The sequence below is a fragment of the Capra hircus genome, chromosome 26 (genome assembly GCF_001704415.2).
Source record: "Capra hircus breed San Clemente chromosome 26, ASM170441v1, whole genome shotgun sequence".
Taxonomy (NCBI): domain Eukaryota; kingdom Metazoa; phylum Chordata; class Mammalia; order Artiodactyla; family Bovidae; genus Capra; species Capra hircus.
The window spans coordinates 24310090-24328870 of NC_030833.1; the positions used below are offsets into that span (position 1 = coordinate 24310090).

The window sequence follows — 18781 nt, forward strand, 5'->3', positions numbered from 1 at the left end:
AACCCACTCCAGTACTGTTGCCTGGAAAATTCCATGGACAGAGGAGCCTGGTAGGCTACAGTCCATGGGGTCGCAAAGAATCGAACACAACTGAGCGACTTCACTTTAACTTTTTCTGCTCTGTTTATTTGCTCAGATTGACCCACTTGTCTTGAAACACTCTTTCCTCACACTGTCATACTGAGAGATTTTAACTGTATGCCCAGTCCCACATTGAGAGCTTGGGGAGACTTCCCGCTTTTACTGTCTTACATAAGCCACCACAGCAATCTGGACAAAATATAACACATTACTACATATCATGTATGACAGATGCTGAGAAGTTTGCCTTTTCTCTGAGGAGCTTGCATCTCTTGGAGGTGGGGGAGCTGGTCTGGGAAGGTTGTCATGGTTTTGTATCTATTCCTGTCCCCACTGGCCAAGGAGAAGACTTGTGTCAGAACTGGATGAAGTTTGAGGTCCCTTATGATGTGATTTCCCACTAAGAGTGTACTCTGGCCTCCTTTGCTGTGTAACCAGAGCATGAGAGCCCATCTCTGAAGACTATGGATTTCTCTGGGTTGCTCTTCTTCTTCCTGTGGAGGCTAGTAGAGGAAGGAGCTTGATATTTGCAATGCCCCAGGGCTGGCACTATAAATTTACTGAAAGTCCTCAAGGCCCCATCTCTTTTCTTGTTAAAAAGAATGCAATAACAGCAGTGAGAACTGGAGTGTCATGAGGTGACTGACTGCTTTGTCCCCAGACCATCCCCAGGGTGGTATTAGGATGAGGCAGATCAAATAGAACTGGCAGGGTCTTCTGTCAGCCTTTTCAGGAAGGGCAATTTGCAAGCCTCCTGCCTCTGAAACTATTAAGGGCAGAGCCGCAGAGGGGAGGGAGCAGGCAGCCTTGAAGAGAGCCAACCGCAGGAAGTGTTCCTCCAACCTGGAAGCCTCTGCAGGAGACCATGTGGAGGAGACCCAGGGCCTGCCTCCTGATGAGAAAATCGCCACGGGGACTTTTGTGGTGAAAGCATCCAAACCCATCAATCCGAGACTGAAACTCTTCCCTGGTGGCCCAGGTGGTAAAGAATCTGCTTGCCATGCACGAGACCTGGGTTCAGTTCCTGGGACAAGAAGATCCCTTGGAGAAGGAAATGGCAACTCGCTCCAATATTCTTGTGTGGAGAATCCCCATGGACAGAGGAGCCTGGCGGGCTACAGTCCATGGGGTCACAAAGAGTCAGACTTTACTGAGCAGCTTTCACTTTCAAAGACTGAAACATGCCATCACTCTTACCTTCTGCCAAAGGGTGTCCTTGATTTCCTAGCTGCTAAAGAAAATCCCTAATAGGTCCCTGTCTTAATGCTATAAAATGAAGGGCTGCGTTGATCGGATTTAGAACAATTGAGAAGACTTTCCAGGAAAAGCAATGCTTGCAAGCTTTTGCATCACCACAAAGAAGGTGAATTTCTGTTCAAAAAAAGATGCTGTTCTGCTTGCGATTCAGCCAAAATGTGAATGGTAAGAAGATAGAAAATGAAAGTTGCAAGGAGCTGCTCTCATACCCCACTTCTTCCAGCCCTTCTTATTTTTCTGTCAATTAGGAATCCTGAGCACTGTTGGTGGATCTCAACTTGCCCACCCCCAAGATGTTTGTCCCCCTGTGGCTTCCCTCTTTATTCTCCATTGGAGCCTTTGCCCCTCAGCCAACTTGCAGCTCTCCAGGATGGCACCAGAGAGGACTGTACAGTTGGTTGAAAGCTGGTAATAAAACCAACCCTTGAAATTGCATCCTTTGCAATTAATTGCTTTTTTATCTGCATTCTTCATATGGCAGACAAAGACAGATGGCAAGAAAACAAGCCAATGTGATGATGATCAAGTTATCAAAAAAGAAAAAAAAAAAGGAAAGAAGGACTGACTAACTCATCAGGGGAGGAACTGGCAGGAAGAAGTGTTGAAAGCCCCCACACTAGGGTAATAACAGAGTGGAGAGTTGGACCTTGAGCTGCTAATACATCTCGAGCTTAGATGAGCAATGAGTTTGTGCACGTTAACTTACATTTACTGAGGTGGAGAGGTGGTCTCAGACAGTTTAGAGTGATTCTAAACTGGAAGAATCATCTGCCTTGCATTCTTTTGTTAACTAGAATCCTTCCCTTCTCCCTGTCTAAAATGTCTACTCCTTCCATTTTTTTTGCTAATATTTTGTACCAGGATTAGTAAAAAAAAGAAGAAAAAAACCAGATCTAAACCCTTCCAAGAAGGCATTTGGGAGGTCATGACAGAGGATTAGTAGACAAGCACTGCTCTCCTAAAACTAGTTCAGACAGTCTTTTCTGCCCCCTGATCATTCTTCTTCTCTTTCTCTAGGTTTGGCACTGCTGGAGAAAGCTGTGGATGCTTTCTCTGATGTGACAAGTAGTAATGATAGTTCTCAATTCTGTGTTCTGACAGTCAAAAGAAACCTTGGAGCTACACACAGATAGGGAGGGAAATAAATCTTATTTAGGTGCTGCCACCACTATGAATTTTCTTAAAGGACATTGACTCTTTCTACACAGAAAGCCTTCCACTGGTGGCTGAGATAGTCACTGGGTGAAAAAAAAAAAAAGGCTTGGGTAGCACTCTCTATTTTGTGGAGGAAAACTTTGCTGTCAGACTCTGCAGGTTTAATGAACACGTTAACTTGGATGGCTGTGAGTTGTTTTCTCCTTTTCTTGATGTGACATCAGGCTGAACAATTAAATTCTTAGAGAGGAAAGGTTTGAAATAGTATGTGGAGTATATAGAGCAGCTCTGTGTAAGGGTGAATATATAAGACCTTGCCTTCAAATCCTTGGGAATTTCAAATGTGCTGATATTTATAGTTTTGTTTGTTGGTTTTAGGTACAGGCCTCTAGCTATGGATCCATGGAAGTAAAACATCTTCCTATGCTAAATTACCTTTGTCTATTCTTTGGGAAACCTGAGTGTTTTACTAGGTAGATCCATCACTAGGGAATTTGCATGATGTAAAGTCAATACTTTATTTTTCCCCGTTGGTCATCTGCTATGTGCAAGGCACTGTGTAGATACAAAAAGATGGAATTCCAGACACATAAAAACTTTGTGATCTCATCAGAGAGGGAAGGGATGATCTCAGATATTTTAGAGTGAGTTTAGATAGGTAGGGATTTCTGTCTTGCATTATAAAAGGCTCTCTTGAAAGGTTACTAAGAAAGTTAAATATATGGACTATAGTTTGATAGCATTTCTTATACCATAGTTCTTTGGAAATGAGACCACTAGGAAATCTCAGTGTGTAGGAGAGGGTTCATAGAAAAAATGTCCTCTCATCTAGACCTAAGAAGAAGACTGGCATTGTGGTAGGCAAGCCTTGAAGCCACCTCTGCCAGAGTGGGTAGCACCAGGGAAGGCATGGCAGGGGGCATGTGCCCAGGTGTGAATGGAAAGGGGAGAAACAAGTCCACTGTCACGAGAGGGTACCTTTTGAGATAGGAAACTATAAAAAATGTCACTGAGCTGAATAAGAGAGGCTTGGTTTATTGGATTGTTCAATGTGCCCACTGCTTGAGGGGCCTCTAGATGCTCACAAATAACAAAGCATCTCCTTGAAGAGGATAAAAACAAATATCATGGGACATACCTGACTGGTCCACAGGTTCTGAATCCAAGCCTAGAGGGATCAATTTAAAAAGACATAGAGGAAAACACACACACACAAACACACACATAAATGCTGGCACCCAACAATTCCTCACTGTGATGAATTCTATGTGAAGACAGAGGTAGCAATCCCTTGGTGTAGCTGTAGGAGAACTCAGAATTTATATATGATTTTCAGAATATATATATAAGTCTAGCCTTCACACAGAATTATTATTTCATATGACCCTGATTCTCTCACATTTTCATAAATCTTTGTATATAAATATAGATACTAACATACATTTATAAATAGCTATAGACATACACAGTGGCATGATTTCTGTTCCCTTTGAACTCATAGAAAGCAGTGCAGCTCTGGGTTTTAATTTTTTAAAAAAAGATGGTGCAAGAGGAGAGGAAACCACAGACACTCAGGATCAAATGATCACTGTTCTGATCCAAGTTTGAATATTAAAATGCAAGTGTTCGGGACCTAGTGGGAAGCAGGACATGCACCCTCTGTCTGCTTGGCGTCTGAATTAAGAGGGAAGATGTTGTTGTGTCTTCTGTTACCCCACAAGGGGAACTGTCTCCCCTTTCTCCTCAGCACTCTTAAAATGAATCAAGCATGAAATGTACCCAGGAAGCCTAGCCCCAACCCAGGCATTGTAGGGCAGGGAAAAATAATAAGACTTGAAAGGAAAAGTCACAGATTCTTCTTGGCTGAATGCCCAAATACTGAGTAGCTGGGGCCAAGTGAGCGCCTCGCTTTGGTAGCCAAATACTTCAGCCTCTTTTTTGACTTCAGGATGTGTTTTGATCCAACGTACACAATGTCGTAGCAGGCTCTTCCAAGGGTCAGTAAATGCTCACTTGAGCCGACTTACTTCTTGGACACGCCTGGTACATCTGCAGCCATGGTGAGTCACTTGGTGAGTCATTTGACCCTCCATTGAGCGCTGAGGCTGGGGAGGGCGGACAATCATGGTACTCAATACACAGTGACTCACCATCCATTCACTGTGGGATCTGGCACTTGCAGTGGTGGATGATTGGGATGTGAGTGGGTTACAGACCAGGCACATAGCAGAAAGGAGATGATCCAGAGTGATATTTTCAAATCAGCCGGCCAGACATCAGTGGGAACTGGAATGCCTCGAGCAATAGGAATCTCTGGGCTGCCATCAGAGGACGCTTCTAGAAGCAAAAGAAAAACGACGACAACAACAAAACACCAAGAAAGGTTCCTGTAAAACCATCCTGGGTATAGTGCTGTGAAATTACTGGAGAGGAGCAGGAGTAGGAGTGAGGCGACAATGAAGAACAAGATGTAAGAGAAGAAAGACACCTGGAGGGGAAGGAGTATGCCGAGGGTTAGACCCTGTGTCTTGAGCAGTGTTTCTTTGTGGTTGCCCTTGGAAAGCACTGTAGCAAATGGACTTGAAATCTCCCCAGCTGTGTAACCATTGGTAAAATGACCGTAATAGCTTTATATATTACTGGGAGAGATGGTATGTGGATTAAGGAATGTATGAGAAGCACTTGAATTATAGTAAGAGCTTAGTCCATGCAGGTTGCTGTTAGAGCCTGGAGTTCCTCTCAGTTCATTTCAGTCGCTCAGTCGTGTCTGACTCTTTGTGACCCCATGAATCACAGCACGCCAGGCCTCCCTGTCGATTACCAACTCCCGGAGTTCACTTCCATTGAGTCAGTGATGCCATCCAGCCATCTCATTCTTGGTCACCCCCTTCTCCTCCTGCCCCCAATCCCTCCCAGCATCTGAGTCTTTAACAATGAGTCAACTCTTCGCATGAGGTGGCCAAAGTACTGGAGTTTCAGCTTTAGCATCATTCCTTCCAAAGAAATCCCAGGGCTGATCTCTTCAGAATGGATTGGTTGGATCTCCTTGCAGTCCAAGGGACTCTCAAGAGTCTTCTCCAACACCACAGTTCAAAAGCATCAATTCTTCGGCGCTCAGCCTTCTTCACAGTCCAACTCTCACATCCATACATGACCACAGGAAAAACCATAGCCTTGACTAGATGGACCTTAGTCAGCAAAGTAATGTCTCTGCTTTTGTATATGATTTTGGAGCCCCTAAAAATAAAGTCTGACACTGTTTCCACTGTTTCCCCATTTATTTCCCATGAAGTGACGGGACTGGATGCCATGAGCTTGGTTTTCTGAATGTTGAGCTTTAAGCCAACTTTTTCACTCTCCTCTTTCACTTTCATCAAGAGGCTTTTTAGTTCCTCTTCACTTTCTGCCATAAGGGTGGTGTCATCTGCATATCTGAGGTTATAGATATTTCTCCTGGCAATCTTAATTTCAGCTTGTGTTTCTTCCAATCCAGTATTTCTCATGATGTACTTTGCATATAAGTTAAATAAGCAGGGTGACAATATACAGCCTTGATGTACTCCTTTTCCTATTTGAAACCAGTCTGTTGTTTCATGTCCAGTTCTAACTGTTGCTTCCTGACCTGCATACAGATTTCTCAAGAGGCACGTTAGGCGGTCTGGTATTCCCATCTCTTTCAGAATTTTCCACAGATTTTTGTGATCCACACAGTCAAAAGGTTTGGCATAGTCAATAAAGCAGAAATAGATGTTTTTCTGGAACTCTCTGGCTTTTTCCATGATCCAGCGGATGTTGGCAATTTGATCTCTGGTTCCTCTGCCTTTTCTAAAACCAGCTTGAACATCAGGAAGTTCATGGTTCACATATTGCTGAAGCCTGGCTTGGGGAATTTTGAGCACTACTTTACTAACATGTGAGATGAGTGCAATTATGCAGTAGTTTGACCATTCTTTGGCATTGCCTTTCTTTGGGATTGGAATGAAAACTGACCTTTTCCAGTCCTGTGGCCACTGCTGAGTTTTCCAAATTTGCTGGCATATTGAGTGCAGCACTTTCAAAGCATCATCTTTCAGGATTTGAAATAGCTCCACTGGAATGCCATCACCTCCACTAGCTTTGTTCATAGTGATGCTTCCTAAGGGCCACTTGACTTCACATTCCAGGATGTCTGGCTCTAGATGAGTGATCACACCATCTTGATGATCTGGGTCGTGAAGATCTTTTTTGTACAGTTATTCTGTGTATTCTTGCCACCTCTTCTTAATATCTTCTGCTTCTGTTAGATCCATACCATTTCTGTCCTTTATCGAGCCCATCTTTGCATGAAATGTTCCCTTAGTATCTCTAATTTTCTCAAAGAGATCTGTAGTCTTTCCCATTCTGTTGTTTTCCTCTATTTCTTTGCATTGATCGTTGAAGAAGGCTTTCTTATCTCTTCTTGCTAATCTTTGGAACTCTGCATTCAGATGCTTATATCTTTCCTTTTCTCCTTTGCTTTTCGCCTCTCTTCTTTTCACAGCTATTTGTAAGGCCTCCCCAGACAGACATTTTGCTTTTTTGCATTTCTTTTCCATGGGGATGGTCTTGATCCTTGTCTCCTGTACAATGTCATGAACCTCATTCCATAGTTCATCAGGCACTCTATCTATCAGATCTAGGCCCTTAAATCTATATTTCACTTCCACTGTATAATCATAAGGGATTTGATTGAGGTCATACCTGAATGGTCTAGTGGTTTTCCCTAGTTTCATCAATTTAAGTCTGAATTTGGCAATAAGGAGTTCATGATCTGAGCCATAGTCAGCTCCTGGTCTTGTTTTTGTTGACTGTATAGAGCTTCTCCATCTTTGGCTGCAAAGAATATAATCAATATGATTTTGGTGTTGATCATCTAGTGATGTCCATGTGTAGAGTCTCCTCTTGTGTTGTTGGAAGAGGGTGCTTGCTATGACCAGTGCATTTTCTTGGCAAAACTCTATTAGTCTTTGCCCTGCTTCATTCTGCATTCCAAGGCCAAATTTGCCTGTTACTCCAGGTGTTTCTTCGGAGAAGGCAATGGCATCCCACTCCAGTACTCTTGCCTGGAAAGTCCCATAGACGGAGGAGCCTGGTAGGCTACAGTCCATGGGGTCACTAAGAGTCAGACACGACTGAGTGACTTCACTTTCACATTTCACTTCCATGCATTGGAGAAGGAAATGGCAACCCACTCCAGTACTCTTGCCTGGAGAATCCCAGGGACGGGGGAGCCTGGCAGGCTGCCATCTATGGGGTCGCACAGAGCTGGACACGACTGAAGCGACTTAGCACAGCAGCAGCCAGGTGTTTCTTGACTTCCTACTTTTGCATTCCATTCCCCTATAATGAAAAGGAAATCTCCTTTGGGTGTTAGTTCTAAAAGGTCTTGTACATCTTCATAGAACCGTTCAACTTCAGCTTCTTCAGTGTTACTGGTTGGGGCATAGCCTTGGATTACTGTGATATTGAATGGTTTGCCTTGGAAACAAACAGAGATCATTCTGGCATTTTTGAGATTGCATCCAAGTACTGCATTTCGGACTCTTTTGTTGACCATGATGGCTACTCCATTTCTTCTGAGGGATTCCTGCCTGCAGTAGTAGATGTAATGGTCATCTGAGTTAAATTCACCCATTCCAGTCCATTTTAGTTTGCTGATTCCTAGAATGTCAGCATTCACTCTTGCCATCTTTTGTTTGACCACTTCCAATTTGTCTTGATTCATGGACCTGACATTCCAGGTTCTTATGCAATATTGCTCTTTATAGCATCAGACCTTGCTTCTATCACCAGTCACATCTGCAGCCTGGTGTTGTTTTTCTTTGGCTCCATCCCTTCATTCTTTCTGGAGTTATTTCTCCTGATGTCTAGTAGCGTGTTGGGCACCTACTGACCTGGGGAGTTCCTCTTTTGTATCCTATCATTTTGCCTTTTCATACTGTTCATGGGGTTCTCAAAGCAAGAATACTGAAGTGGCTTGCCATTCCCTTCTCCAGTGGACCACATTCTGTCAGACCTCTCCACCATGACCCGCCCGTCTTGGGTTGCCCCGCGGACGTGGCTTAGTTTCATTGAGTTAGACAAGGCTGTGGTCCTAGTGTGATTAGATTGAGTAGTTTTCTGTGAGTATGGTTTCAGTGTGTCTGCCCTCTGATGCCCTCTTGCAGCACCTACCATCTTACTTGGGTGTCTCTTACCTTGGGCGTGGGGTATCTCTTCACGGCTGCTCCAGCAAAGCGCAGCCACTGCTCCTTACCTTGGACAAAGGGTATCTCCTCACCATTGCCCTTCCTGACCTTCAACGTGGGATAGCTCCTCTAGGCCCTCCTGCGCCTGGGCAGCCACCGCCCCTTGGACATGAGGTTGTTCCTCCCGGCCGCTGCCCCTGGCCTCGGGCTCAGGGTGGCTCCTCCCAGCCGCTGCCCCTGGCCTCGGATGTGGGGTAACTCCTCTTGGCTACCGCCCTTCAGGCCTGGGGTCCTCCCAGCTTCTGCCCCTGGCCTCAGACGCGGGGTAGCTCTTCTCGGCCGTTCCTGCGCTGTCACAGTCTGGCACTCTCGTCTGCTGCCCCTGCCCTCGGATGTGGGGTAGCTCCTCTTGGCTGCTGCCCTTTGGGTCTGGGGTCCTCCCAGCTTCTGCCCCTGGCCTCGGACATGGGGTAGCTTTTCTCGGCTGCGCTTCATGCGCCGGGCGCAGCCGCCCGCGCTTAAGGTGCGGAGTTCCTCTACTCTGTTTAAAAAGCCATCACTGGCTCCTTCTACCTGCAGGGCCGGATTTTCTTCCCCATAACTTGCCATTCAAAGCCTTTTCAAGTTGCCAGTTCAGTTCAGTCACTCAGTTGTGTCTGACTCTGCAACCGCATGGACTGTAGCACGCCAGACTTCCCTGTCCATCACCAACTCTCAGAGTTTGCTCAAGCTCATGTCCATCGAGTCAGTGATGCCATCCAACCATCTCATCCTCTGTTGTCCCCTTCTCTTCCTGCCTTCAATCTTTCCCAGCATCAGGGTCTTTTCCAGTGAGTCAGTTCTTCACATCAGGTTGCCAAAGTATTGGAGCTTCAGCTTCAGCGTCAGTCCTTCTAATGAATGTTAAAGACTGATTCCCTTTGAGATGGTCTGGTTTGATCTCCTTGCAGTCCAAGGGACTCTCAAGAGTCTTCTCTAACATCGCAGTTGAAAAGCATCAGTTCTTTGGTGCTCAGCTTTCTTTATGGTCCAACTCTCACATCCATACATGACTACTGGAAAAACTATAGCTTTGAATACATGTATGTTTGATAAGCCACATTTATTCAAATACTATCCCTGATTTCTCACCTCTTATCCATGCTATTCCCTTTGTGAGTACTGCTTGTCTTATCTTTGTCAGTTTGAATTCTGCCATTCATTCACATCCATGGTGAGTCACCATACATCTCAGAAGCATCCCGAATTGATTTCTGAATCCCCTTCCTCTGAATTTCTTCATCTGGTGATTGCATGCATTGTTCATTATCTTTGGTCAGATTTGGGTTATATTATTGGCTTTCTGAGAGCCAGATCTAGGTTTTGGGCTTCTTTGTATTTCAGACAATAGTCTGCTATTCCAGGGCCAGTAGTACAGCTTACCAGGCAGAATGGGGTATGAATCCCAATTTATTTTAATATTTAGTGGGCGTGTGATTTCCAACAAATCACTTAATCTTTGTGAGCTTCAGTTTGCTCAACTATAAAATGGAGATATCAATGTCTTGCAGGATCTACATGGAGAATAGAGATGATACATGGGGCACTCATCTGGCATAGGAAGGGTAATTAATAAATGGAAGATGTTATTATTATTATCATTATCATTAATCCAGTGAATTATGTTTTATGCATTCAGTGTACCATGTCGTCCTGGTGCTGAATATTTTGTCTTCTCTACAGTTATACAGCTCTGCTGAATTTGGGAGAAGATGGCAGCTTATCCAGGAAGCGGTTGTACCAAACAGATTCTACTGGTAAGTCTCACTCTGTTTACTAGCATATTGACATATCACCTGGGAAAACGAGCATTGGAATCTTCCCACCCAGAACTCTCGCATGAAGTCTGTTCTTATCGGGATACACCCACATTCTGTAGGGCAGAAGGTGACATTGGATTGGTAAACATGGCAAGGGAATGTTAAAGCAGTATCAGAAATTACTTTTAAAAAATGAGATCAATGGCAGCAAGAGCTATGAAAATGTTGTTTTCTTATATTTTGGTGAAACTTTGAGACAGACCCTTTAGGACATTTTAATAGTGATTTTTTTATTACTAAAAGCATTATACACATATATAATACATGTACAAATTAAAGACTTTTGGTGTAAATAAGTAGATCTTAATTAGTCTAAAATCAGATCATCTTCCCATTCCTGATTTCGACTCTTTTAAGTATTCTTTTCATCATATGGTACGCAACCAATGTTTCTAGTTTCTCGCTTCTCCTTCCCTAAACATTCTATGAATACCTAAGCATGTGTAAATACAAAACATTCTAGTTAATGTTGATATTACTTATCAATCCCCTTTGAATTTATAGCCTAGACCATATAAAAGATGTGATTCTGTCTTACCCTGATTTATCTAACCTGCCTGTGGAATAGACATTTAGGTTACTTCCAGATTTCTGCTGGTATAAACAGTGGTCTGTGGAACTAGCTCAGACAGGAGTTTAAATATCCTTTGTTCACATCATTGAGAATTACTGGGGCAATGACCTTTAGAAGCCAGTGAGCTTCCTTCAACCAGGACAGTGAAAGTTGCCTCCCTTTTATTCCTCTTAAAATCATGCTATCTTTCATCAGCCTTGCAACTTCCATGTACCTAATAGCTTCCCTCACCACTCCAATTCTCTCACTTCAAAGAGGAATGCATTTTTATTTTTCTCATTCTCAAATACTGCCCTAAGACTCCTGTGGGAGGTGAAAGCCAGAGAACAGATAAGTCTCTTAACACTAGTGAAACTACCTGAAAAAGTGAAAGACAAGTCATTTGCAAACAAACTGGCTCGAAGATAACACAAAGAGACTTCTGTATGGAAAGATACCTTTTCTCCCATCACAGAGATGTTGATAACTAAATAGGGTTTCAGTTGCATAGAAGTCACCACCTCTTCACTGCTGCTTCCACTCAGGGATGACTGAAGTTTTGTTTTTGACATCTAAATTGGCCTCACCCTTCTCTGGGAAAACAGTTCTAACTGTCACTGAATCTCCCTCTTCTGATTAGCATTTCTTCCCTTCCTCACTTATTCATTTTGTTTCTTATTCATGAGACACTGCGTCTCCATGCGCATCTCCTTATAAATTATAAGGTCACTTTTTGGAAAGAGGGTCCATGTGTTTTGTTTTGTTTATTTTCATTTCCTCCTTTATTGACTGTTTTGTTCATAGAATAAATAAATAATAATATGCACAGAATAAATAAAGACTAAAATAAATTAATATGGTTCCCCTAATTTAACCTGGAGATGGAGTCAATGCTTCACCAATGAGAAAGTATGAGAGACTGATCTTTCTTTAAGTCCAGCTTCCAAGTGACTGAAAACATTTGCACATGGACCAAGCAGTGGAAGGTAAAAACTTCATGAACGTCTGGAGACAGAAACAAAGAAAAACACTGATCCAAAAAAAAAAGGGAAAGTGAGATGAGAGAATTTCCCATGTTAAGTGGTGGTATATGGTATTTTCCAGCTCACTGGGGGCTAGTTTACACACATTTTGGGGATATAAACAATTCCATCATTGCTTTGGCTGGTAGTAATTGAAAACCCATTATCTCTTCTTGGAATGGGGGTCTTCCATCGGTGACCAAATGTTATTATATAAATATTATTATAAAAATTTTATTATACAAATATTATACCAAGTCCTTGTAACCACATGTCATATCATTATCTTGATAAAAACTTTATACATGATCATATATAAATTCTAATTAATCTGTCTGCTGAGTGAAATAAATGATACCCCTCCTCTGCCTTTGGGAATAGAGACCTCTTCTCCATTCAAGCTCTGACGTTGTGATAGGCATTATTCAAACTTAAGCAATGTAATCCTCAGAACAATTTTATGAAGTAAGCCTTGCATTATCCTCCCCCCTAACAGAAAAGGAATCTTTGGCATGGAGGGGTTAAATAATTTAGCCAAGGTCACCCAGCCAGAAAGCCACAAAGCCAGGATTAAGATTCAGGCAGAATGGCTTCAGAGCCCATAACCTAGTGAATCAATGGACTCTGCCACTTCTTGGACCTTTTCTGGGCTGGAGCTGTAAACTCTGGAAATCTAGCCTGTTTTAGGCAGGTGAGTAGAAAACCCAAGGCTCTTCTGGCCACCATGCCTGTGTGTGTATCCCTCCAATGGGGCTTGGAAAGTGGGCCCTCTGGATTTTCCCGAGAAAGCATGAGACCTTGTAAGTTGCACAATGCACATGACTGTTGATGAAATATATTGGTCTCTGGCCGCATGGTCTGTATTTTCTGACTCTGAGGATCTTCCTATGTCTGGCAAAAAGGTGTCAATCGAAGCAATATTTGTTAGACTCTTGGAAATCAGGTTTGTTTGTTTTTTTTTTATATAAGAACTATTGGGTTATCTAGGATTATTCAGCAAATTAATTGAAAGAAGCTCTCTTTAATCATTTCTGCTTAAAGCCTGGCTGTGGGAGTATAGAGGGGACTGAGGGGAACTTTTATAGTGCTGAACTTATATGTGACACTGGATAATAACATAGCATTTCCCATGGAGAAAAATGAAGATGAATTCATATCTTTTCCTCATCACCTAGTGCACTTAAGGCATATCTTTATTTTTGGCGGCAATAGTACTCCTACCCCTGGAAGTAGTCAGTGGTAATTGTAAAGCAGTTTTGGAATGTAAGAACTTATCCTTATGCTTATGGTGGTTGTTTGTAGTACCATCATACTGACATATATATGAACTTTCTTCCAAGGAGTCTAAATTGCTTCCAAAATTGATTTGCATGTTTAGGGCATCTTATAAAATGTATCTTAGCACAATACTGTCTTAAATAGAATAGGTGTATTTTTATTCAACTAACTGTTATAACGGTCTTGTTCTTTACTACATCAGAAATCAATTATACTGGGAGGTAGTACAGCTGGGAATATAAGGGGCTCAGAGATACTGAGGTATGAGTTCTAGCTTTGCCATTTACTAAGTAAGGAGTCATGAGGAATTTTAGTTCTGTGTGCCTCTTATTTTTTTTTCCCTCTGTAAAGTGAAGATAATTAATACCTACTTAGCTAAATGAGATGTTTCTTGTGAATTCGTTATATGCCTGACACCTAAGAACTGTATTGAGTCCCTACTGGCTTACAGTAATATTAACTGATTTTTCACATCTCTTAGTTTTGTTTTTCCCCCAAGTTGGCTTCATTCTCAAGTTAGATTTCACCATTTATTATAGCAATGATGGACATCATCAAATTTAGTCTTACAGTCTGACAGTTTGGAAACTTCATCAAACCATTCTGCCTCTTTCCTCACATTTCCAGGGATTGAATCCAAGTAGTCTGGCTTGGATCAGAGCTATATAAGATGGTTCATTACTGATGTAGGTCAGACACGTATCTTTTCTGGGAATTGAAATAGGAGGTGGTATAGAGTCTCAGTCAAACTACATAGCTCAAAGATAAAAGAGAGAAGGTTCCTGAAAAGGAAGGAAAAAAGATTCTGTTGTCATAAAATAAAAAGATAGATTTTCATTAGGGAGAAAATAAGATGGGAGAGCTAGGTGTTAGTAAGCTAATGTTCCAGAATAGGGATAAGTATTTGTTAAGTAACTACAGTGGTCCAGGTACGTGATTTTGTTGTTATTCAACTGCTAAGTCATGTCCAACTCTTTGCAAGCCCATAGACTGCAGCATGCCAAACTTCCCTGTCCCTCACTATCTTCTAGAGTTTGCTCCGATTCATGTCCATTGAGTTGGTGATGCTATCTAACCATTTCCTCCTCTGCTGCCCTCTTCTTCTTTTGTCTTCTGTCTTTCCCGGCATCAGGGTCTTTCCCAATGAGTCATCTCTTTGCATCAGGTGACCAGAGTATTTGAGCTTCAGCATCAATCTTTCCAATGAATATTCATGGTTGATTTCCTTTAGGATTGAGTGGTTTGATCTCCTTTCAGTCCAAGGGACTCCCAAGAGTCTTCTCCAGTACCACAATTTGAAGGCATCAGTTCTTCTGCACTCAGCCTTTTTTATGGTCCAACTCTCAAAACCATACATGACTGCTGGAAAAATCATAGTTTTGACTATATGGACCTTTGTTGGCAAATCGATGTCTCTCCTTTTTAATACACTCTTTATTTCAAGGAGCAAGCATCTTTTAATTTTCATGGCTGCAGTTACCATCTGCAGTAATTTTGGAGCCCAGGAAAATAAAATCTATCATTGCTTCCACTTTTTCCTATCTATTTGCCATAAAGTGATGGGACTGGATGCCATGATCTTAGCTTTTTGAATGTTGAGTTTTAAGCCAGCTTTTTTACTCTCCTCTTTCACCCTCATCAAGAGTCTCTTTAGTTTCTTTTCATTTTCTGCCATTAGAGTGGTATTATCTGTATCTCTGAGGTTGTTGATATTTCTCCTGGCAATCTTGTTTCCAGCTTTTAATTCATCCAGCCGGACATTTCACATGATTTACTCTCTTATAAGTTAAATAAACAGGGTCACAATACAGGGTCATACTCCTTTCCCAATTTTGACCCAGTCCATGGTTTCATGTAAGGTTCTAACTGTTGCTTCTTGACCTGCATACAGGTTTCTCAGGAGACAGGTAAGGTAGTCTGGTATTCCCATCTCTTTAAGAATTTTCCACAGTTCATTGTGATTCGCATAGTCAGAGGCTTTAGCATAGTTAATGAAAAAGTGAAAGTCACTTAGTCATGTCCAACTCTTTGTGACTGTACAGTCCATGGAATTTTCCAGGCCGGAATATTAGAATGGGTAGCCTTTCCCTTCTCCAGGGGATCTTCCCAACACAGGGATAGAACCCAGATCTCCCACATTACAGGCTTTACCAGCTGAGCCACAAGGGGAGCCCAGTGATGCAGAAGTAGATGTTCTTCTGGAATGCCCTTGCTTTCTCCGCTAATTTGATTGCTGGTTCCTCTGTCTTTTCTTTTAAAAATAATTAATTTATTTTAATTGGAGAATAGCTGCTTTAGAATATTGTGATGGGTTTTGCTATACATCAACATGAATTAGCCATAGGTATACTTGTGTCCCCCCCAGTCCTGAACCCCCCGCCCCCTTCCCTCCCCACCCCATACCTCCAGGTTGTCACAGAGCACAGGCCCTGGGTGCCCTGCTTCAGGCTTTGAACTTGCAGTGGTTGTACTAGATCTTACATCTGGAAGGTCTCAATTCATATACTGCTGTAGCCTAGCTTGAAGGCACATGATAAGTCACACCGTTTGATCCTCACAACAAGATTGTGGGGTAGGGATTTTTATTCCCTTGATGATGAAATAGAAAGGTGATATAGTTTATGCAACATAGTATGTAGTATACCAAGTTTTGAACTTGGTCTGTCTAGATCCATGACTCTTGCTTGCAACAGTAAAGATAAGCCCTAAATTCAAGAGTTATGTGTGTACTCAGTCATTTCTTTTGTGTCGGATTCTTTGTGAACCCCTTGTATCCCTCCATAATAACTGTTAATTTAACAGTTCAGTGGGACTTTCCTGGTGGCTCAGACGGTAAAGACTCTGCCTGTAACAGACAACCCAGGTTCGATCCCTGGGTGGGGAAGATCCCCTGGAGAAGGAAATGGCTACCCACTCCAGTATTCTTCCTTGGAGAATCCCATGGACAGAGGAGCCTGGAGGGCTACAGTCCATGGGGTCCCAGAGTCGGACACGACTGAATGACTAACATACAAACACACACTTTCTAACAGTTTAATAGACAAAAAACCAAGGTATTGCATTTAATACTGAAGAAGACTGTGGTAAGGAGAACCAGTGGTGCCCACATGCCTTGTAGAAGTGAAGGAACCAAGTTTACTATTTAAGAAGTTGATGAATATGGTTTGTTGGAATAGGATTCAAATTTAGGATAGAGGAATGGGAGGTAGTTTTTATTATAAACCACTCAGCAATCTATTGGGCTTCCCTGTTAGTAAGTTGGTAAAGAATCTGCCTGCAAGGCAGGAGATCCGGGATCGATCCCTAAGTCAGGAAGATGCCCTGGAGAAGGAAATGACCACCCACTCCAGTGTTCTTATCTGGAGAATCTGAGGAGCCTGGCAGGCTACAGTCCATGGGATCGCAAGAGTCAGACACAACTTAGTGACTGAACCACTACAGCAATCTATCATCTGTGCATAAGACAAGGCAGTCTTAGAGCTGTTTCATTTAATTTCAAATAGGCTCAAGCATACCACCTTGCTCAAGCAACGTATTGATTATGTTGTTCTGACGTACAGGGGGCTGGCTGGAAACAGAGACAGCTGAATGGCGGATTACATATTTTTTGTAACTAATTCACACATGAAAATTAAGAGTCGGCTCGACAGTAAACCTTCTGTTATTTTACAATGCCATCCTTGCTTCAGTGATGTCCCTCAGGGGGTGTATGCCAGCTGTATTGTAGCAGAGGGATCCAGGAACATTTCTGGCTCCATTTTCAGTGTGTTTGAGCAAGTTTATACATTCTCATTTGTCTGTATGGTTCAATGTCAGTCAGTATCAATGACTCCCATCCCACATCTTTGGCCACAAGTCTCATTTCTTGAGCACTTACTGTATGCCAGCCTCTGTGCTGAGTGCTTTGCATATGTCGTTTTAATCAGTCGCCAGGACAATGATGTGAAGTAATTTATTGATCAAAACCTCTTCAAAATATGTAATAGAAAAAGGCAACCTGTTTTAAGGAGGGGGGGAAGCAATATTGGCTCATGGATCTGAAAAATAAGGTCTATCTTTTTCTAGACTCTACCTGATGTGGGGGCTCAGTGCAATCATGTTTTCTCTTTCTATTTATTTTTTGTTTGTTTGCTTCCAAAGGCATTCGATTTTTATTGGCATAGGATTGATTTACAGTATTGCTAGTTTCAGGTGTACAGCAAAGTGATTCAGTTACACATGAAGTCATCAGCTCCTACCCAGGGTCCTTTCATCTAACCTCAGGCATAAGAGGCAGATCCATAAACTTTCATTAGCATATCTGGCTACAGTCAGAAAACACTCCAGGACTTGAAATAGTTTTCCTCTCTGATTCTGACTCATATCGCTCCTACTCATCATCTAGTCTTTGTTGAATATTGCTGCCAAGCCTATTTCAGCATTTTATTTTGCCTTGTTTGACAGTTTGTTTTATATTCACCAGGTTGCCATGTCACCATGACCCTACCTCTTCCTTCTTCAGATGTGCTGGCATTCAACCCAGCATCTCCACCTCTAAGCCACTCTCACAAAAGGGACTTGAATGGGATAAGGCATGAGATAACTAAGTCTTTGCTCTTTCCTCAGATGGGTTTAATGGATTCAATAATAAAAGAACTCTCTCTACTTTTCCTTTCCCAGGTTTTGCAAACTGGAAATAGGGTAAAATCTAATGATGTTACAAAAACACACACACACTTATATATACACGTATATATGTATATGAAGTAAAACTCTATGTTATCAAAATAACTGGAAGATAAAATATGATATTTGATGGCATTAGATTAGATAGAGTTATGGCTATTTCTTAAAGATGCTCTGCTGTATTCTCCACTCACGTCTGTGAAGCCAGTCATTTTCTGTAGAGAATAACACCACCACTCGCTTTCAGTTTTATGTGAGCCAGTAGTGTGACATCCCACCATTCAAAATCAGCTTTTTCTACAGGCTTCCATATTTCTGTATTCCCTGTATCCTAGCCTTAGCACCTTAGAGTCATATTCAACTCCGTTCTCATACTCACCTCCTCTTAAATCTTTGGGTTTCCAAGTCCCACAGGTTCTACCTCCAAGAAGTTTTACCTGCCCAGCTGTTCTTCCATTCTCCCTAGCATTATACGGATTCAGCACCACCTTCCCTCCCACTAGGAATAGTAAAAAAGCCTCTCCATCCATCTCCTCCTATCGTATTACTGCGTCAGGAACTATGTACGCATTTCCCTGGTCAAGTATCTGTCTTATTTCTCATGGCTTAAAGCATAACATTAAAAAGAATAAGAATGTAACCTGGTTCTTACAAACCTGAGCTCAAATATACATTTTTCTGGCCCTTCTGCCGTGCTACCAATTC

The 18781-nt window shown here is 42.3% G+C and overlaps 1 protein-coding gene across 3 annotated transcripts in view; it reads left to right on the forward strand.

The window, feature by feature from the left end:
• SORCS1 (sortilin related VPS10 domain containing receptor 1) overlaps window positions 1–18781 on the forward strand; it is a 580301-nt gene that overhangs the window by 381707 nt on the left and 179813 nt on the right. For all 3 annotated transcript variants that reach the window (XM_013975206.2, XM_018041707.1, XM_018041708.1), the window contains exon 5: window positions 10422–10495. In XM_013975206.2, the coding sequence (XP_013830660.2) occupies window positions 10422–10495 (74 nt within the window). The remainder of the gene's footprint in view (window positions 1–10421; window positions 10496–18781) is intronic.